Source organism: Metopolophium dirhodum, chromosome 9 (genome assembly GCF_019925205.1).
Source record: "Metopolophium dirhodum isolate CAU chromosome 9, ASM1992520v1, whole genome shotgun sequence".
Taxonomy (NCBI): Eukaryota; Metazoa; Arthropoda; class Insecta; order Hemiptera; family Aphididae; genus Metopolophium; species Metopolophium dirhodum.
In genome coordinates, this window is record NC_083568.1 from 5,312,389 (window position 1) to 5,336,071 (window position 23,683).

Consider the following 23,683-nt stretch of genomic DNA (forward strand, 5'->3'; position numbering starts at 1 on the left):
AGTTTCACGTTTAGACCGTAATGGTTTATTCCCAATAAATTGACTGGCAACAAAAATGGCTATAGATTTTATATATTTTTATAGTACCTATATATTATTTAATGATTTCATTTTTTTTTTTGATTTGTTTTTTTAATTAAGTCATAAAATCATGTTCGGAAGTTTTACCAAATGAACTCGATGCAAAATTATACGTGTAATACAAATGGCCCCATTTGTAATTATAATTCAAACAATCTAACTCACATCCTGGTATTGTTTTTGCCCTATGACATACCTACCACCATACACGATGTGTATTATGTAATTTAGTTAAAAATAAAACCTTTTTATAAAATAAATTCCTATATTCTTTGTTATTATTTGTAACTGTGCTCACGTTGAATAATATTATATATTATATATTATTTATTAATTATGCAACGACAAAATGAATTGTTTCGTGTCCATGAGTTATGCAGGATCTTTTTGTTTCATACTTTTGTGCGTAGATAGGTATATACCATGGCAAGTAATATCATGTACGAATATGTATTATTTGAAGTGGCCTTTTTAGATTACTATTTAACGAAAATGTTATGTGAAGATAAAAATTTTATCTGTTATAACGTGTGCTAGACTAAATTTAACTGTACAAACGATTATATTTTTATGTATACATATTGGTAGGTGTTATAATTAATTCGAAATTGTTTTATCAATTCGCTGTAACAAACCCGATACTCTCAACTCCCATTTAGGTTCTTTTTAATGTTCTGTGATGCATTAAATATTTAAAATGTAAATCAATTATAAATTTCAATAAATTATAGAGGCACACCGCGTAGTTCCACAATTAAAATATATTATGTTTCTATAGTTCCTAGGTGTTAAATTCTCAGAATAGATGTTAACAATAAATTATTGTTGTTATTCGGGTAGGTACATATTTTTGTGCACCAGTTGCGCCGAGGCTCATTTCAAGTCTTGTTGCAAAATTATAAATGTACCTATAATATCTATAGACATCCACCATCAAATTTGTTTACACATCTACGAGCTCCTAGGACTTCCTCTCCCCAATTAAAACCCTTACATAATTACATATATTTACTAACTATATTAATTAAATAGGGCATGTTGAACCAATATTACGTATAATTATAAATTACAAATAATTACAAATAAATACAAAATCATTTTTATGAAGGGAGTACTAATTGTATTTATTAGTTCCTGTACTCTAGAGTACAAGACCTATTTATACGTTTATGCCATAGGTGAAAATGGGGATCTTAAAAAAAAAGTTATTTTAAAAGTATACAAATGTTGTAGTTTTGTTTTTATATAATATGTTCTTAAAAAACAACAATTTATTTATTTTAATTATATATTTATGTGTTTAGAAAAGTCACTGTAATGGATATGTTACAACTTAGATCTGAATTCAATGATATAAAATCATTGTATACGAAGACTATTCTGAGAGAAGAAAGCCTATAATATACTTGGCTCATAAAAATTACTGTGGATTTACGCTTAATTTTATTTTTAATTTCTACTTAAAAAAACTATTGGGGAACATTGTATTACATTTTCAAGTTTTTTGACCGGGCGAAAAAACTTTTATCGGCATCAATGAAAAAAAACTAATAAAATCAAAAATTGCATAAGCCTAAATATAAATAAACAACCTCAACATGAGTCAAACTATTTTGAATGGTATATAGAAAATGAGAATTTTAGTATTAAAAACGTTCAGTAAAAATCGCATGTATCTACGCCCTACGGTAATTTTTTTTAGAGTTACACCAAAAACCAGAATCGCTTTTGTCAAAAACCGATTTTGCGTAAAAATTCCCATTTTTCCTTAATTTTTTTCTCCTGCGCTTTTGAAAACTACTAGGATTTATAACCTCCTGAATGCACCTGGGTACTAGACTCACTATCCCGCTGGAATGGGAACCGAAGTTGAAAATCATAGCTTTGTTTCGACAATTTATCGTGTACACGGGCACAAAAAAAAAAAAAATTAAAAAAACGGGGAAGTTGGTCATTGTAATAGATGGTGTTACATTTTTATTTTGTTTTTCCCGGTGCTTTTGAAAACTACTTTAATTTTTTTACTTTTGACCCCCCAAATTACCAACTAGATACACTTTCTTAATAGAAAAATTGTTGTTGAAGAAAATTAAAGCATTTTTACTGTCCTGAAAATGTGATGATAGACACAAATAAAAAAATTTAAAAAAAAACATATCATTGTAAAACTAATACATTCATTGCTCTGTTCAAAATCTAAAACACATAATAATTGTAAAATCAATTCATCTACTCAGAATCTAATTAATAATTGAACAGCCGTTTTAATTTTAATATTAGGTTCAGTACAAATATCTGATTGTTAAATTAAAAATGTGTTAATAGTTATTTTTGAGGGGTTGTGGGGGCCTCCGTGGCTTTGGTTCATTAGACAAATCGTAGCCCCCCCCCCCAACTTTTTCAATGGACTTCCGCCTATGGTTTACACGCCAGATAATAAAACTCTCAATGAGACTTTTAGTTAGATCTTAAAATAATATAATACAATTATAGGTAATTTGTAAATTTAGTTAGTTACATAAAATAATAAATAGTACGCTACAAATACGTAAATAAATAACTACTCAGACAAAACTGGGTTACTCGACTAGTTAACTAATTTATAAAGTGTGGACCTAAGGTGCTGTACAGGGGTCCAAACCCACCACTGAAATTGTTTTAAAAAAATCGAAAAATGTTAGCAGTAAATTGACTACTGGCTATAGTTATTGACTATGTTGTACCAGAAATTGTTTTATATTTATGTTTAGTTGCGAATTGCGCCTTCCCTGTTACACACGTATATCGTACGCTCCTATAATAAATTGTTGTGATCCCGTTATCATTTCGTGTTCGAATGTGACAAGTTTACTACCAAAAATTTCAAAATCGCCTAGCTTATAATAATATATAACTTATATAAGTGCGAGTGCGCTCAATGCGCGTCGTTTTCAAAATGTTAAAAAAAAAATTGTGCGTTTAATACCAATCAATTACCGTTTATACGCAACAACAGTCGTCGCGTATCGCTGCAACGTGCACGACGACCTTTACTCTCAAGATAATATGTCGCGGCCTCCTAATTTACTATCGAAACAGAAAAATAAAAATAATAATAATACACAATCTACTCATTTAAACACAACTAATGATCATGAAGACGTTTTCGAAAATATGGACTCCGATTCGAATAATTGGACTTTGGTCCAATCATCAAAGGATGGTAAACGAAATCATTCTAGCTCTTCCGAACAAAACTCTCCGCGAACACCGGGGAGTAAAAATAAAAATAAAAAGTTTTTTTTTCCGCAAATCGTTACGAAGTACTATCACCAAATGATCACGAGCCAATACTCCCAACGACTGATACAACTAATAATAATATTAAAAAACCTGAGGCATCCCTTAACGTTGAACCTAAGACCGCTTTACCCCCACCAATATTCTTAAGACTACTACATGTTACTTTTACTGATCTGTGCACTAAGCTCATTGAGATAATTGGTGTCGACAATTTTCACTGCAAAGCGCTGGCAGACCGCCTCAAAATAATAACAACCAATCCAGACTCATACAGAACGCTGGTTCGCTTCTTTAGAGAAGAAAAAGCCGAATTTCACACCTACCAGCTCAAAGAAGATAAACCAACTCGAGTTGTCATTCGAAATCTTCACCCAACTACTTCACCGGAGTTAATCAAATCCGAGCTCGAACAACGTCTTTTTGAAGTCAGGCAGGTCTCAGCCGTCCTGCATAAAGTAAATAAAAATCCACTACCACTAGTGGACCTTGAACCAACCAGCCAATCCAACGACATCTTCCAACTCTCGTCACTTCTCCACACAAAAATTAAGGTGGAGGAACCTTATAAGCCTAAAACTATTAGTCAACGCACTAATTGCCAAGTATACGGACATACTAAATCGTATTGCGGCTATCCAGCTCGATGCGTTCGCTGCGGTGGTCATCATTTTATCAGCAGACTGTCCGAACACCCGTGATGCCCCACCCAAGTGCGCTCTCTGCTCTGGCGATCATCCATCAAATTACAAAGGCTGCACCATCTATAAAGATCTACAACGAAGAAAAAATCCAAAATCAAGTAACCACTTATCTAATAATTTTAGCTATAAAAATACCTATGTACAAGATACCCACACAGTGAAAGCCTCCACAACGCACCCTTCAGAGTCGACTCCTACCTACGCCCAAGCTACTTCCAATTCTCATTCCAATCATACGGTACCTTCACCTGCTCCAGACATAAACAAAATAATGTCAACCTTCATTGGCGAGTTTAAACAATTAATTAATCCTTTAATCGCCCTACTAACTTAAGTAATCACAAAACTTCTAGATTAAAAATATGTCATCTCCTACAAGCAACTCACTTCTAATTCTCCTATTTAATGCTAATGGTCTCAAAAATCACCAAAATGAATTACAAGTAGTACTACAGGAAAAACGTATTGATATTGCTCTAGCATCAGAAACGCACTTCACAAAGTATTCCCATATTCCCATAACTGGGTATAATCTTCTAAAAACCAACCACCCAGATAATACTGCGCATGGAGGTGCTGCAATTTATATCAAAACCTCCCTGGTATACCAAACCCTTCCTAACTTCTGTCAACCAAATTTACAGTCTTGTGCCATATTAATGTACCTCAACAACATACCGACCACGATATCTGCAATATATTCTCCACCACGACATAATATGAACTTTCAAAATTACGCAGATTACTTTAGCACTCTTAGCCATAATTTTATTATAGGCGGTGACTATAACGCCAAGCATCACAGCTGGGGCTGCCGCACAAACAACCCTAGAGGTAATGTACTTCACAAGTTCATAACTCAGAAAGGCTACAAGGTTCTTGCTCCCCTTGGACCAACTTATTGGCCAACCTCACTTCGCAAAAAACCAGATATACTTGACATTTTTGTTTCCAACACACCGAGCAACATTCACTATACGACTAGTAACCTGCTTGAACCTAGCTCGGACCATTCCGCTGTCCTTCTAACTGTTAGTGCTGCCCCTCCAATTCGTTCCTGTCCACCAAAGCTTTTCCACTCGACCACTGATAAGCAAAAATTCCATGACTTGGTTAATCGAAACATTAACCTTAAAATTAGTCTTAAAACCACCCAAGAAATTGATGATGCCATTAATAATTTCACGAATGTTATTCAAACTGCAGCATGGGATGCTAGCACTACACACAGGCAGCACTTTAATCACGCCCCTTCGATCCCTGAATATATTCGTGTATTAATAGCTAACAAACGCAGAGCAAGGGCCCTATATCAACGATATCGCCTCCCATCCCTCAAGTGTAACTTCAACAACCTGGCTAACTCTCTAAAAAAAATTCTTTCTAGTCACAAAAACCAAGCACAAGTCAACTACCTTACAAATTTGTCATCGAAAGACGGTAGCCTTTGGCTAGCCACAAAAAAGTCCCTGCAACATCAAGCTCCGAATACTCCGCTAATAAACCCGTCCGGTGGATTAGCATCTACAGACGCTGACAAAGCTGAATTGTTAAAAAATCACCTAGCAAAAATTTTCACGCCACATTCTGATATACAAATTCCTCAACACACAGCTTTAGTTAACAGATTTCTCGACAGCCCACTTCCACCTACTCTTCCATCGAAATATTTTACTCCCAACGATATTAAAAATACAGCCTTAAGAAATCCCCTGGTTATGATCTAATAACTGCGGAAGTTGCCAAATGCCTCCCAAAAAGAGCAATTGTCCTGCTAACAGTTTCCCTAAGATTAGCTTACTTCCCACAACTTTGGAAATTTTCAATAATAATTGTATTTCCAAGACCAAAAAAACCACCTGATATTCTCTCTTCATATCGACCTATAAGTATTTTGCCCTTTTTTGCAAAACATTTTGAAAGGCTTATTCTTAAAAGAATTTTGCCATACATTTTTTCAAGCAACATAATTCCGAACACGCAAGTTGGCTTTCATGCCTCTCATTCCACAACTCATCAACTGCATAGACTAGTCGACGCCATTTCGTTCTCTCTTGAAAAGAAAAAATACTGCTCGTGCGTGTTCCTTGATGTCTCACAAGCCTTTGACAGGGTTTGGCATGAAGGGCTACTATTTAAACTAAAAGCTTTTCTTCCCTCAACATATTTCTCACTCATTAAATCTTACCTTACGGATCGTCACTTCCTAGTCAAGTTTGGCTCTTCCTTTTCAAATATCGAAAAAATTAGTGCAGGAGTCCCCCAAGGTGGCATTCTTTCACCTATACTATACAATGTATATGCAGCAGACCAACCTACCTGTCCAACAACATCTGTAGCTGAATTTTCGGATGATAAGGCAATTATATCAGTACATGAAGACCCTCACATTGCTTCTTTAAACCTTCAAAACCACCTTGACCTAATGTCTGTCTGGTAGGATAAATGGCGAGTTCAAGTCAACCAATCGAAATCCATTCAAACTACATTCACTCTTCGTCTCCCTCCCTGCCCAGAAGTCTCTCTTAGTAACATACCAATCCCTTCATCCCAATCGGTTAAGTACTTAGGCCTAACCTTTGACCGTCGCCTTACCTGGGGACTTCATATCAAAACTAAAAAACTCGCCCTAAACGAACGACTACGCTCAGTTAAACCACTAATATCTAACAAGCACCCTAAACTAAACACCAAACTTCTTATATATAAATCGTTGATCAAGCCCATGTGGACTTATGGCCTACAACTTTGGGGCAATGCAAAAGTAACTAATGTAAATAAAATCCAAACCGTTCAAAATAAAATTTTAAGATTAATCACTAATGCCCCACCATATGTCTCCAACTACACTCTGCACACAGATTTAAACATAAAAACAGTTCACGCTGAAGCAGTAACATATTACAAAAGATTCCATAACAGACTTCCATATCATCCTAATCCCCTTATATCCAATTTAGCTTCTCGCACGATTCCAGGCAACCCCACACGACGACTGAAAAGAAATTGGTGTCGTGATTTACTAAACGAATAATCAAAATAATATTTTTAAAAAAAAATATATAAATAAACAATTAGGTAGTACTTTCACTGGATGGCTTCTTCCCTCACGTTTTCATGTACAAAATATTATATCACATATTCTCATTGTGCCCAAAGGTACAGATTGTATATATCTTGTTAAAAATAAAAAAAAAAATATATTTATGTTAAAATATTTTTTAAAAAAACTTGCTTCCACGCCATCAAAAATTGTTATCTGATCGATTTACCTAATCAATTATTATTGATATTCAATACTCCTTTTATTATTTGAAATGTAACATATTAACTGGGTAGTGGGTATGGCACTTATATATTGTACGTACAGATATTTGTAAAGCGTCTCATACGAAGAATACATAGATACCTCGTACACGATAACGGATGTATCTCTCCTAATTACGCCAAAATCCGAAACGGTAAAAAAATAAGTTAATCGTTGTAAATAACTTTTCGTGTTTGACCATTAGCAAGACTTGAGTACCTACTATTATTACAACAAATCTAAAATTGGGATTACAAATTATTTCTATTAAATTATGTACCTACCTAACCTACCTTGTTTTTATTTATACGGCCATATATAGATATACATACTTACTTATATTTAGACTTTGGCTTTTCCGTATAAACACATACTAAAATATATAATAAGCAGTGTTGGGTAAATTACTTTTAAAAAGTAATAAAGTTACTTTACTCGTTACTCTAATAAAATGTAAATGAAATTAATTTACTCTTCAAATAGAAAAATAACTATGTTACTTTCTCGTGGACCGACACCGAATACAGTAAAATATTACCTACCTATATATGGCTATTGGGTATATAAAAATAAAATCATAATAATTATTCATAAATAAAAATAAACGACTTTTTATAAAGGGGAAAATGGCTATAATAATTTATAACGCAGCAATGTAAATATTTTGATTTATCATTCATTAGTAGGTACCTACATAATATTATACACCTACCTATCAGAAAAATAATATTGTATTCTAATGTAAATTGTAAATATTATAGTTATAAATATTATAAAATTGAATAGCTTTTGTTGAACAGCTCTAAATTCTTAACAATATAAAAAATAAATAACATTTATAAAGAAAAATTAATTGTATAATATACTATATTTAATATTTATGTGATTACTATCATTAATTATAAATACTTTAATACTATAATCAATGCTACTATAAATAATAGTGTTTGATTTAATTAACTTTACTCGTAATTTACGATACAAGTAGACATGTAAAACTCAATGAAAACTGAATTGTGGCGAGTTAAAATTAAATATATACATATTAACTTATTATATAAGTATTTTACATTTTTAATACTCACATTAGACATAATTATAGACATATTTTATAATATTCTTATCATTTTTCAATTCGCAATAGATACTAAGCACGTCAAAACTGTAACACATTATACATTAGAAATTATTTATTAAAACTAATTTTCATTACATTTTTGTTACATGGTAATAATTCTAATAAAATTACTCACTACAAACAAAGTAAAGCCGTTGCAGTAATAACGCGTTACTTTCGTTACGTATTACTACCCATAACTGCTAATAACTAATAAGCAAGGGTGGGCAAGTTAATGAAAATCATTAACTGTGACAAGTTATGTTAATTAAATTAAATTGCCCTCAATTAAGTTAAATGGTAAGAAAAAGAAATTTAACTAGATAAGCTTAAAGTTAAGATAAAAAATAAAATAAACTTAACTCAGTTAAAAAAAAAGTTAATTATTTTTCAAGTTACAATATTTTTAAGCCATAAACTGCCCTAGTGTTTTGTTATACACAAACATTAACCAAGACGTTCAACACTGTGTAAAATATAGTATATAATTCAAAAATAAGTGTCTAAAATTTAAAAAAGAGTCCACGATTCAGTATTATTTAGTTGATTATTCATTACACGAAAAGAAAATTAACTTAACTGCACGACAATGATAATTAACTATAAAAAGTTAAGTTACAACAATAACAATTTTAACTGAATAAGTTAATAAGTTAAAAACAAAAATAATTAAGTAGGTAGTTAAGTTAAAAAGTTAAAAAAAATAACTTTAACTTTTTAACAAGCTAATGCCCACCCTTTGCTAATAGTAATAACTAATAAGTTTCTTACTTTAAAAGATAATAATAACATATCACGGTGTACGATTGAACTTGACGATCACTGCTGACAAGTAGACAAATTTAATTCGCAAAGTATTTTGTTCCGTAAACTGACCGAAAAATAAGAAACCTTATTATACATAATATTATATGTCGGAAATTGACTTTTATACATTTTCGGAGGACGAATATAAAATATAATAATTATAGAATTGTTATTATATTAATAATTAGGTGTTTTAGTATTATTAACCATTAGCAGTGGTGGATTTAAGAAGGGGCCCAGAGGGGCCTGACCCACCCCCATGGCTCATAAGATGTGTAAGAATATAACTGCGACGAAAACTTATAATCATGAAAAATTCAGGTTTTCATCAAATTCATCATTTGAATTTATTAAATTATTCGAAGGTAAACAACAAACCATTGAAGTTCGACTTGATGACCAATTAAATAAAACAATTGAAGAAAATAAAAAAAAATTGATTCCCATGATTAAAATTATTATTTTTTATGGCTGTTATAATATTCCTTTGCGAGGACTCCGTAATGAAGTTAATTAAAAACTCCACGGATATGTAAAAGAAAAGCTCACCGATCAAATTTAACTACTTCAAGTACGGAAGAATATTAATTTAAAATTACAGTTTATTTCACAATTTTGGATAATTTAACAAACGTCTATTCAAACTATGTTTTTGAACAATCAAAATACAACAACTTATACCAAATTACTTAAATGCTCAATCTTAAGAGAGTATTTTAAAAGGTGCATCTTTCTATGAATCAGATTTACCAGGAACACTTAACGAATTAAAAGATAAAATAATAAATATATCTACCTATTATGTTAACGAAATAGTTTTAAATAACTAAATAAAAATTTCTATTGCATTTTAGATTCTGAGCGGAGCGATGAGATGTATATTGATTTTACAATGATGTGTGTTTTTTTTTTAATTTTTATTTTCGTGTCTGTCATTGCCTTTTAGGACAGAAAAAATGCTTAGATTTTCTTCACAGTATCTTTTCTGATAATAACGTGAATTTAGTAGGTACTTTGGGGGGTCAAAGGTAAAAATTTCCTAGTAGTTTTCAAAAGCGCCGTGAAAAACATAAGAAAAATTAAGAAAAACGCAAATTTTTAAATAAAATCTGTTTTCGAGAAAATCGATTTTGGTTTTTGGTCCAATGTAAGTACATGAAATTTTGACTGAATGTTTATATTAGCATTTTCTATACACCATAACATTTTCCAAATATTTTGACTTATTTTGAGTTGTTTACGGACATTTTCAGTTTCCATTTTTTTTATTTTTTTTCCATAAAATCAATAATATTTTATTTGTTGGTTAAAAAAGTTTGAAAATTAAAAATCCATAGTCACAATTTTTTTTTATAAACATTTAACATTCAAATATTGACAAAATACGTAAAGTTCACGGAAATGTGCAAATTATTTTGAGTTAGAAATTCATAAAAAATGTTTTATTTAAATCAAAGATTAGAAAAAGTAATACAAGATTCCTCACAAGATTGTCTATCTTCATCAACAAAAATATGTCTACAAGCAAATCAAATTTCATTTTTATGAGCGTTTGAAGTTCATATTTATACAAAAAAGGATATTCACTCGATTTCTCATGTATGGATTACATTATTTTGTTGTAATTAAAAACGAATAACTTTAGATACATACAAATTTCACTGAATGTTAACATTTTCATTTCCTAACACCATAACATTTTGAAAATATTTTAACTCTTTTTGATCTGTTTACGGACATTGTCAGTTTTCAATTCTTTTAGTTTTTTTGTCTATAATTGACAATAAAATTTTATTTGTTGGGTAAAAATGCGTGAAAATATAATACAAGGCTTCTGACATATTGTTAACAATACCAGTTAAAAAATATTAAAAATACTTAAGCACAATTTTTTTTTATAAGTATTTAAATTTCGAATTTTGACAACATTTGTCAAATTTAAAAATTTAATAATTATTTTGTGGTTAAAAATGTATAAAATGTTCAACTTTTATATCTAAGGATTGAAAATTTAAAACAAGGTTCCACGTAAATAGGTTATATATAAATTACTTTATTGACAATAATATCATGAAATATAATTAGTAATATGATAGGATGACTCCGTTTTCGCTCAGAATCGTTTTTTTTATACAATGATATTATAACATTGAATTCAAATTCAATACCATCTGTTACAGTGACCCACTTGCCCACATTTTTATAGCTGAAATCATGATATGGCAGTTACATTGGGAATTTTCTAGCTTAAAAAGAATCAAATCGTATTGACAATGGGAGAAAATCGTTTGAATGGGTCATCATTATTAAATATTCATCATCAAATTGATATAAAACCAGAAGAAGATTTGTTTGCAAGACAACATTCGAGACGTTTACAATTTCGTTTATGAAACACTAATTTAATTATATTTGTTTACAAATATTTTTAATTTTAATAAATTTTTTTATGTGCGCACACTTTTACATTATAATTAATAATATATTTTAAAATACCATTATACTATAAGAGTTTTTATAAAAATATGTACTAATGTAAAAAAATATTGGCCCCCACCCCCTCAACAAAATCCTAGATCCGCCACTGGAACTGTTATTATAATTATTATTTTAATATTATTAACCGTTAGGTATACACGTTGGACGAGTAGGTATACCGCGCAATTATTGCTAATTACAATTATTCCGGCAGAGTTGATAAAAAAAACATGTTTTTCATAATAAACGTCTTTTTGTTTTAAATTATATTTTTAAACGTTCTAAACATGTTTAAACCATGATTTTATCGAGTTTAAAACAAACCGTGTAATTTCTTATGCACAATTAATGTGTAAGTACACAGCTGTACTTACAAAAAAAAAAATCTATTTTTTATTTATTATAATTCAAATATTTAATTTATTTTTATTTTTAAACATCTCAACTGTACAATTAGGTAAGGTACCTATAGGTACCTAATGTTCAACGAGTTCGGACAAAAATGTTTGTAATATATGTATTATAAGATGATAGATGATTACTTGTATGTATTTATTTTATTTATTAATTATTTCAACATAATTCAATATCAACTTAGACTTTAGAGTAAATTACAGTAATACACGAGCTAATGCCTACGTAACGCACCCATGCCAACTGAGGCACTGAGCTAAGCTCGTACCAACTTGATATTATAGGTACGAAGACACGGAGTTCCTCGATATGTATAATTTGTTTTACAATGAAATCATTATACAATTTAAATTATTACACGATTTATAAATGTACAGGTGTATTCAGATTCTAGTATTATACATTATGTATTACCGACAACCTACGGCTAGGTACGTATCTTAAATCTACATCAATTTTATAATTAAGTAGGAAATATTTATAAGTATATTTAGAATTTACACATAAAATCGACGTTTTATATTTTTACCGATACACACATTCTCAACGAGGTCATTAATTATTTTACTGATTGATTTTTAGATTCTGAGCGGAGCGATGAGTGTATTGATTTTACAATGGTGTGTGTTTTTTTGTGTGTCTGTCATCATTAGGGCTCGGATTTATATATAGGTATTAATAAAATTATAATATATAAATATATGTGTCATAAAAAATTGATTTACATGTCACAACAAAATTAATACATTGAAGATTATAAAAAAAAATTTGTTTTAAAAATAAGTCATATTTATATAATTCTGCAACCTTATTCTTGATTGCTATACGAGATACCATAATACTATTAATACATACTCAAATTTACGAAGCTAAATGATCTACGATTGGTCCGAAACCAAAATGTATACCGACTAAAGGAACGCCCAGCCTCAGCTGATGTAATTGGTGCAAATTTTATTTTTGCAGTGTCCAGTTCAGTCTGCAATAATGTCCCATTTATTCCACAATGGACATCTGTGATAAATTTTACGGAATTTAAACCAGCGTTTTTTATTTAATACACTGTACATTTTTTCTTTAACAGTCACTCCCAAGGGTCTTTGTACCTACTTGTTGTATGTTCTCTGTACAGCTTCTTCTACGAGTCCTAAACTTTGAACTAAAGTCATTTCCCGTGTTTCTGTAGTTGTTTCATTGCGTATCCCCCCCAAAAAATCCAAAATTGACAGGTAAATATTAAATTATTTTTTATACCATCTTTGCTGAAATATATAGTTTAATCGTTTTTTGAATAGAAACTGCTGAAGTGGGATCAAACATTGTCACGATCTCTTTTATTATTTTATCAAAGTTGTCGCAATAATATAGTACCTATTAACCTTGTAATTATATTGGTTCTGGCGGAAAGCTCAAATTACGAAACATTTCTTTCATATTTTCTACGTGACTGGGCTTTTAAAAATATTGTGTTTACTCTAGCAGTTCAGCGATTCCAATAGTTTAAATAGTTCTAATAGTACCTACTAATGGTTTCTCCAATTCGATGAAGTCCATGTGCCAAACGTGTCAAGTGTATCATCTTTGAGTAAAATACATCGATGGCAACTGTGGGTCTTACCATATACGGCGCCCCATAATCAGTCAAGAACAATAATTTATTTTCGTGTTTTTGAAACCATTCGGTTATGACTTTCGGATGACTCATCGCCTTCAGGAATTAGGGTTAGTAAAAACGCTCTGATTTTCAACTTCAGCAACTTTTTTGGTAGGAAAGTGAATATATAGTATTGGTACTTTGGATGGTTAAAAGTCAATAATATTAATTATTTTCTAATTTATAGACTGACGACGGTCGTTCAATCAGAATCGTTTTCCGTATATAATGATATTACATCATTGAATTTAAATGTAATACCATCGGACCATCCATTACAGTGACTCACTTGTAACTTACTGTACAACAGAGCGACATCCACTCGCCCACTTTTTTTACATGCGTTTTATTAATTATATCATTGGTACCTATATTAGAGTAATGAGTTTCGCATTAACCTTTTATTAGAATCTTTACAGTTTATATCATTTTCCAAAACCTATAAGAGGCATTTTTATGCACTTTACCGTTCTTCTGTCTATTATTTCTGTAGTGTCAAGTAACTGAAGTACCTACTTGTGTGTCTTTATATGGATTTTATTAGAATGTATTTCATGTACCTACATTTAATAAATACACAAAGTATGTATTTGTTTGCTTAAATAACTCATCTGTTGGATACGTTAACGGAAAGGAGTACCTACCTACTATATTTAGGCGCAACTATATATAGGGTTAAAATTCTGGGAGGGCTACAGCTCTATGCCTCTATTAACAAAACTATTAACTTAAAATAACCTATAAGGTGCCTATGTCTAAAATCAATAAGGGATATTATTTTTTATTTTATATTGTGTCTTTGTACACGATAAGTAGTCTAAATTCGGTATTTTTCCTATTGGAAAATAAATCTAGTAGGTGAATTCTGGGGGTCAACATTTAAAATGTCCTGCAGTTTTAACGGGGAAAAGAAAAAAAAATGATGGCGCAAATCTAAAAAAAATTACCATAGATAAATTAAATTTTCACTGAATGTTTACATTAGCGTTCCTATATACTTCCATTTTCGAGTTTGGGGGACAATTTTACCAGCGCATCATTAGGTGACAGACAGAGAACAAATTTATATGAATATTACCTACCTAAAATTAAAAAAAAAATATTAGATAGATAGAAATTTATTTTTATTTGAAGATTTTAACTATACCAGTTATTATACCACACTATAATATGTAGTTTGCATTTAATAAAAAAAATCATTACCTTATTACCTATATGTATATTTTTAATGCCATCATTATATAATAACTTTAATACATATACATTTTGATTATCATAATGAATCATTCACAAAACAAATAAATTAAAATAAATTAAAAAAAGCTTTTCTTGCATATTTATTATATTATGTTTATTGTTTTAATGAATGATGTACAATAACGTGCGTTATAATACAATAATAATTAAATGGTGGAATCTTCAGGCGAGATGGCCAATGGCCATATGCAAAATATTTTCTTCTTTTTCAAGTATAGTCCGGTGAGTGATGTCTAACTATCAGTGATAGCTAATTAAACACTGAACCAATAATAGTTGATTTTACATTAACTAATTATAATAACTTCACATAATTATAGATAAATATGTACTTCAAGACCAATTATATGAAGTAAACATTTATTGTTACAAAAATTGTAAAAAAAAACAAATTTTGCATGTAGGTACATATATTTAATTTAAAGTCTCTTTCTAGTTCATCAAACGTAGTAATTCTTATGTGATACTATTTAAAAAATGTTCCTGGTATACCCTCACGGGCTCAAAGTTAGAAAATTAACCTGAAAGTGCCTTCTTGTGGTCTCTTTATATTTGAAGGATATACCCAAAAACGCCTTATCGTTTTAGCTTTTCTTTTTCTTTTTTTTATTCAATCGGTATAAAATAACAACAATTTCATCATATTTTAATAATTCTGAAAGTATCATTTTGGAATTGTGGTTACAAATTTGTACAAATTATATAACAATTAGGTACTGAAGTTGTTTTAGAGTTGAATTTCAAACTTGCGGATACCAGCGTCACGTACCTAAATAAATGGTTAGTTATTTAGTGATAATTCTCTAGAAATCAATTTTAATAAAACATGTTGTGTGTTCCTTTTCAATTTCTAAAGTTAAAAGTTTTAAGGTAAAAGGACGATTTTCAATTTTTTAATATTGAAAACTTTTAATTATAATTATAATATAACTAATGTAACTATTTGTAATATGTATGTAAGTATGTAGACTCTGTAAAATGATACCTAAGGGCTAAGGCTTTAAGAGTAGGTAATATTCCTAGATACGATGCAGAAATATTTACATTGGAATAAGAGTTCAAAAAATTAGAAGTAGGTACCTATCAAGTATGTTCAATAAATTTAAAACTCAGTCTAAACAATATTTTATTTCCTAACACAATGAGGATGATTTTTCAGTGCACTTTTAGTTAGTTTTTACGTAGGTGTGGAATATCCGCCTGGGATAGAGATTTATGTTACGCATTTAAAAATGCTTAAAACTACGATCAATTCTCGTAATAATCTTAGGATTGACTTTAATAAAACAATTTTGTACAAATACCTATATAGTATTTAATAGTTCAATACCTATAACCAGACGTGTTTCTTTGACTAACATGTGTTTAACATAGCTTATCTGCTTATCAGATTCTTACTATAGTTTATTTATAGTTAATATCAAAGCAAATTTACATATTATCTAATTTGTTAGGAAAAACTATTCGTGCAAAAAATATTTATTTTTTATATTTATTTTAAAACGAGTATCTGTTACAAATTTGGAAAACTGAGTTATCTAAGTATTTAAAACTCATTTTAAATAAAAATATGGAAAAAAAACTTAGTTTCGAGTTTATATTCTCCACTATAATTTAGATATTAAGTAAATTTGCTCTAATATTAACTGTAATAAGAATCTGATATGTAAATTGGCTATCTTAAACTTGACACAACACATGAATACCTTAATCCAATTATACTGTTCAAAGTACCTTATAGAGTTATATTTACATATATTTATTAAAAAATTATCTTAAATATAATATTTCATTTATACTATTACTCGGTGCAAGCGAGTGTTATATTATTATATTATACACTTTCAAGTTATATCAGATAAACTGTATTCATTTAAAACTGATTCTAAGTAAGTTTAATGATGATTTGTATTACAATAATTGTTATTTTATAGATAATCTGACCATTTAAAATTATTAATCAAACTATATTAATAGAATGTTAGAATCTATTATAATAGAATATTATAAGATTTATAAAATATGTATAATATTATAAATATAATTTTTTTTTTCGTCAGTAAATATAAATAAATTATATAATAAAGAATTATTAAACTAAAAATCAATATGATTAATCATAATTTTAGATTTTATGGAATAAAAATATCAGTTTTAAAATTAATGAATTGTGCAATCATCTTGTTATTTCATTAAGTTATCAAACTTTAATATCTCGAGGAGGGTTTAAAATTTATAAAAAGTATTTTTTTTTTTTAAAAACATCTTTATATTTTTCTTTTTGTGTTAGAATCTTCTTATACAAATAATAGGGATCAAAATTAAATTATCTTAATTCCTAAAATTGTACATAGATCAACATATCAATCCCTTAAAAAATAAAAATATACACAAATAATACATAATCACATTAATTACCATTTAATTAAAATTTTAAGGTTCACTTCTTGTATCATGCACCTTGGTTGTTCTGGAGTGCCTGGTTTTGTTGCAAAGATAAAAAAGCTAAATGCCCCTTTGGACACTTATTTGCATAATGACCCTTAAATCCACACTGAAAAAAATAAATATTATTTATCAAATAGATGTTCAACTGTTTTAACAATAAAATCATTCCTGACAAAAAACAAAATGTTTATTATTACCTAGTACTATAATAACGTTAATAATTAAGCACTTACATATAATTACAACATAACATGTAATTTTATGAATAAACAAATACTTTTTTGAATAAAATTAAATAATTAATAGATTTAATGATTTGGTGAAAAACATAATATGTTTATAGTATAAATGAAAATTAAAGTTATTGAATATAGTATACACTTTTTTTTTTTTTATTGATCTTAAGCTTCAGCAACTATGGCCATTAGCTGTAGTGGTTTGTTTGTGGGTTGTTAGTGTCGGGAGGGGAAGGAACACGTGTGTTGGGTTTGGCAGAATTTTTGATTGGGCACCCGTAGGTATCTGCCATGCCCGGGTGGGGGATGGCGGCACTTGTTCTCCGGACACCGGAGAAAAATGCCGCCCGGTGGTCGAGGATCGAACTCGGACCGGCTGTGCCGAATCCGTCGCGTTAAACCGCTCGGCCACCTCGTCCCCCTATAGTATACACTATATACCTATAAAATCATTTATTTATAATTTTTTAACCGTTATCTAAGTAGACATTATTCACCGCTTATGTAACTATATCATAATTCATATTTATAAATACATGAATATTACATGAATAAAATGTATAACAAATTGTTTGCAATTTAATATTACATAGTTACTAGGGGATGTATTTGAATCTGAAACCTAAAAATGTTGATCAAAATATTTTTTTTTAGGTACCTATTGAATAAAACATTATTACTTTATAGCATGTGACTTCTTCTAATGGTTTCAATTTTCTAGCAAATCCTGCTTGAGCATTTGTTGGCAATGGTTCATTGTTGACCTCCAGCTCTGGTTTAATTTTTACAAGATCTGATACCATTTTATGACAGTACATAGCTTTATGCCCAGTGTCACCACAAAAATGACATATTACTACAAGTTTTTTTGAATCTTTCTGATTAGCATCATATTGTTGATATGCCGGAAGTTCAAATCGAGGACTAAAATGAAAATAATATATTAATTTAATTTAGACACAAAAACAAAATTCAATTTTTGTGAATTATTTTAATACATTGTTTACAATTAGGTGTCAAATATACATTTAAAAGAAATTGTTTATTATTTGGTGATAAAGTCTAAGTTAGGACATTGTATTCATTTCTAATTTTTGTTTTATTTTGCAATAATTACAATTATATTAAATGATTTACTCATAATTGTTCAATAAGTTGATATTAATTTTAAAGAATTGTATACTTTTTTTTATTTATTTACATAATTACATTTCTAGGATAAGTGGATAATGTGGCCAGTTTTACATTTTAAATAAAATACACGTTTTGTAATAAATGAACACAAGTTTTTTTCCTGCAATTTAATCAACCATTAACAAAGTATTGAAATACATTTTTATTTTATCCATCAACAAAATAAGGAAAATATCAAATTATCTTTGCAAAATTAAAACTTATTATTTGTATTAAGTATTAGATTGTGGACAATGGTTATATAATAAAATAAAAAGATATACTAGGTAGTAATAATACATACTGAACAAATTTACAGTTTGGACCATCTGGACAAAATCCAGAAACATAATTCATACAAAGCACACGGCGAACATGTTTATGTTTACAATGTGGGCCATGGCGACAAAATCCTCGATCATACCATGGACAGTCTTTTAATTTACTTTCAGGATCAATATGTAAAAATGGACATTCTTTGTTATGACAAGCATCTAAATAAATTATAATATATAAATTATAAATACATCTACAAATACATAAATATAATTTATTAAAAATAGGTATTATTTCTTACTAAATCGAGCATAGAAATAACATTCAGGCATTTTAGTCATGTCATATTCGTGTAAGAATTCACACTGATCCCCTTTTTTGCACAAACCACGTAACCAATGTTTACAAACAACGGTTCGATCGCCTCGTACATGTCTCATTGGACATAATGCTCCTTTAGAACAGGAACCTTTTGGATAAAATGAACAAACTGCAGCGATAGATTCTAAACAAAAAATTATAAAATTTTGAAGTTCGAATTCAATTAAATATTTTTCTAAGTAACAAAAAGTATTAATAAAAAACAAACATAACCTATAGGTAGTTCCAAACATGAAAATATGAACTTGTACAAAATAAGTTTCATAAAGTCTATTAATAAGTAATTGTAACTGATATTATAGAAATATTTACTTCTAAATGTATATTATTTATATTACCTATAGGTAAATTTTTAAATTATATGGTTTCTATACTTTTTTTAGGTTGAATCATTAAGTTCTAACCTAGAATCCTGATAAAAATTATAGCACCATATCTGTAAGTAAAAAGTTTAAACTACAAGCTAAGATAATTTAAAACAAAAAATAAAAAGTAAAAATAGAATCATAAAAATAGCTTATTGTGAATTGATCTGATACAAAAACTTATACTGGGTATTAAAAATTGTTAGAATATTGTAAACATAAAAATATTTAAATATAGTGTTTAGAAAATATATTGTGTACTTTGATTTCGTCACACAACTTAAATTTTAAATTCTGTTTTAAAAATGTAGTCCAAATTTCAAGAAATATTTAAGCCGTTCCAATTTACAGTTACTTTTTCAGGATACAGAATTAATTAAACAAGAACCTTTTTTTAGTAATGAATAGTTTGCACATAATAATTATACAGCAATAACAAACACAGACCCTGCATAAAATGTTTGAGTAAATAAATAATAATAGTGACTTACTGTCCATTCCATTGAACGGCAGAGGTAAAGCCCCATGTTGTTCGTCTAAAGCTATTTCGACATTGAACTTGATGTCGTCAAAGCCTGCTACAAGCAACTCCATTGTATTTAGGCGATAGAAAAGATACAGCTATTTTATAGAAAAACTTAAGTAATAAATTAAGCTACATAATATATTTTTAGTTGCATTACTAAACAGCAAAATAATAAATATTATACTGTTTATTTTCGAATACATATTTTGTTGTCGATAAGAAAACTGATAACAGATTTGATAGCCGGTTAACCATTTGATAAGCAACTTGAACCGCGGTTAGTACTTAATGCACTGAAAAATTGTGGTTTTCCCGGTCAAAAATAAAAATGACACAAACCGGTCTTCGACACACAACCATCAACAGTCGGTTGTTCGCGTGTTACTTGTTGTACAATTAAACAATAGCCAATAGGCAATAATCACACAATAGTGTGCCCAGTTCACAGTTGCGTGCTCGTCAAACCGTTTTTCGCGCGGCGTCCGGTTGTCGCTATTCTCTTAAAATTAACTGTTATTTACGTTTCCGATCAGTGGTGGTCGGTCTTCTCGTCCATAAGACAAAGAGAGACGTGCCATGGCCGATTGTCCTCAGTTTCAGTTAATGCCCCAAGTTGTGCCCATCTATCGCCCGCAGCCGCCGCTGACACAGCCGCCTCCGCCGCCGAACGCGTTCCCAATGCCGCCGGGGCAACCGATCTTCCCAATGCCGCCGCCGACGCCGCAATTTGGATATCCGCCCATGGCGTGGTCGCCAGTCCATCAGTATCCGCCGCCGCCGCCTCTGACGCCGCAGCAACCGGCCCCGGATCACACAGAGGTGGACGACGACTACGACGTGCAGCAGCTCGTGTTCAACAATAACAACAACAACAACTACAGCAGCAACAAAAATATCAGTTCCGCAGACAACTTGCAAATTGATTCGGAATTGCAGTCTCCCCAGCGTCAGAACACTCAGAACCGGCAGTTGTACTCGCGCAATGTATCCAATAAGGTAAACACCACCATCGGATCCGGTCGTGTTAGGGGGGGTCGACAATTTTATATTAATTTGTGTATATCTATTTTTTGGCTGGAGGGGCGAACTGGGCTTGTAAAAGCCTATTAGCCTCCAATTATTGAAAGCTCGACTTAAGGAAAATTTCGAATTGTAACTAGTATTTTTACTATAAAAATAACATAGGTAATTCCAACTTAAATTGCACCAATAATATATTATCGAGGAATATCGATTTATGGTATTCTATAAATTTAGAAATTATTATTAAATTCAGAAATCACAGTTGAAGATATTAAATATATTAAGGACGTGCTATCCTTAATTATGGTACCTTTGGCGCATGCACCGTGCCCCGTGCTCCCATAGTACAAGGGCCTACCATCTTACAGCATAGCAGGACAGTGTGCCAGTCCTCTCCTGACATCTATTACTCGGATACAGCATGGCAAGAACTTTAAATTCTGTGGCGATGAGGGAATTTAGTTGTGGGAAGAGGACCAGTTATTTAATTACTAAGAACACTTTAGGAGAATCATAGAATGCATCGTCATTGTACCTGGGCCCAATTAGGATTTTTAATTTTTTTTTTTAATAACATATTTTATTGTCCCAGGTTACTAAAGTAGGGAGACTATGGAGTAAAAGTGATTTTCTTTTTTAACTTTTTTAATTGAATTGAATATATTTTTTCATTCCTTTTGTGGCATATGAATTTATAATGGATGGAATCAATTGACCACATTGGCAAAACGTTTTTAGTCTTAATGTTGGTTGGCCATTTATATATTTTACGGTGTTATGCATAGGACCTTTCTCAATACACGTGTAATAACTAACTCGTAATAATATACCTATTCATGATTAACTAAAATTATTTTTTAAATGTTTATTGTTAGTTTGATACACGACATGAAGAATTCAGAAAATACTTGGAAGAAGTGGGTATTTTGTCTACTTTCACTAATATATTATCTGATATGTACCAAGATCCTTTTCGACCTAATGATCCTTTGGGGTAAGTGATTTAATTATATCAAAATAAGTAAAATCAAATAAATAATTAAAATATAATTTTATTGCATTAAAGATATATTCGAGATAAATTAAGTTCTTCTCGGCCTGAAACAATTGAACTTAAAAATCTTCGCATTTGGTGTGAACAATACCAAACAAAAACCATTCGTCTTGAAAAAGAGTTGAAGCACGTAATTGAACGGTTAAGGAAATATGAACCATATATTACTGATGATTCTCTTTTGAATGAAAGTTCTACAGAAAAGGACTGCAATTCATGTGTATCCGATGTATCAAAACTTGTGTTGGAAAGTAAGAAAGAAAATGCTCAACATGGATCAAGAAAAAATTATAACTAATAATAGATAACATTTGGCTATAATTCTAAAAAAAAATTAAAAATTAACTATGAAAAATTGAAAGATTTTCAAAATTTGTTGTTATTGTAACTTATATATAAATCATTTTTGCAATTGTATTCTTGTTAAAGATAATTTTTCAATTTTTCTGTTCCTAAAATTGGACTATATTTATTAAATTTTAATGACGTTAATTAAATTAATAGTTTTATGTTGGCTTTTAAGTTGTTGAATTTCTCTACTTAGAGAATTATTCATTATTAACTTATGTTACAGTTACATTCGTATTTTTGAATGTATTTTCTCTTTCAAATGTTGAGAAAATCCATTGTTGAAGTTTAATTTGTGCTCATCTAACAATTTTTTTTTTTAAATCCTTATTGACTTATTTTGGTTTTTTTTTTTATTGATTATCCATCTTTTTTGAAATTGTCTAATTCTAATTTAATATGATTTATTATTTAAATTAATATGTATTCATATTATGATGTATTTGTATTTTTTTTTTTTAACTTTTTTGTAGATTCAGATTATTGTTATTTGATACTATGAGGTACTAAACAGCCTATATGTTGATAATAATTTTTTTTCAATTTATATTACTTACATTTTTGTCAACCCATCCAAAATTAATTATTCTATATATTTGTATACATAAAATTGTTTTTGTATGTGTATACCCCTAAAATACCTATATATTTATACAACTTTCATTTTTGTTTGCCATCTTACATTAATTATTATGTATACCAACTCAATTGTTTGTGTTAATTCAAAATATTTTTTTTTTTTTAATGTTGATATA

The 23,683-nt window shown here is 29.7% G+C and overlaps 2 protein-coding genes across 3 annotated transcripts; one reads left to right on the forward strand and one right to left on the reverse strand.

Moving 5' to 3' along the window:
- Positions 1-15,082: 15,082 nt before the first annotated feature.
- LOC132952000 (cleavage and polyadenylation specificity factor subunit 4) lies at positions 15,083-20,695 on the reverse strand. Of its 2 annotated transcripts, XM_061024104.1 has the most exons (6): positions 20,469-20,695; positions 19,533-19,736; positions 19,260-19,449; positions 18,463-18,706; positions 17,517-17,652; positions 15,083-15,867 (listed from the first exon to the last, which is right to left on the reverse strand). In XM_061024104.1, the coding sequence occupies exons 1-5, from the start codon at positions 20,569-20,571 to the stop codon at positions 17,551-17,553; spliced, it is 843 nt and encodes a 280-aa protein (XP_060880087.1). In that variant the 5' UTR covers positions 20,572-20,695; the 3' UTR covers positions 15,083-15,867; positions 17,517-17,550. The 2 variants fall into 2 exon arrangements, with proteins under 2 accessions (XP_060880087.1, XP_060880086.1); XM_061024103.1 differs by lacking the exon at positions 15,083-15,867 and having other exon boundaries at positions 17,465-17,652.
- Positions 20,696-20,826: 131 nt separating this feature from the next.
- Positions 20,827-23,351, forward strand: LOC132952001 (formin-1-like). Its single transcript, XM_061024105.1, has 3 exons — positions 20,827-21,499; positions 22,402-22,520; positions 22,593-23,351. The coding sequence occupies exons 1-3, from the start codon at positions 21,080-21,082 to the stop codon at positions 22,876-22,878; spliced, it is 825 nt and encodes a 274-aa protein (XP_060880088.1). The 5' UTR covers positions 20,827-21,079; the 3' UTR covers positions 22,879-23,351.
- Positions 23,352-23,683: the final 332 nt, after the last annotated feature.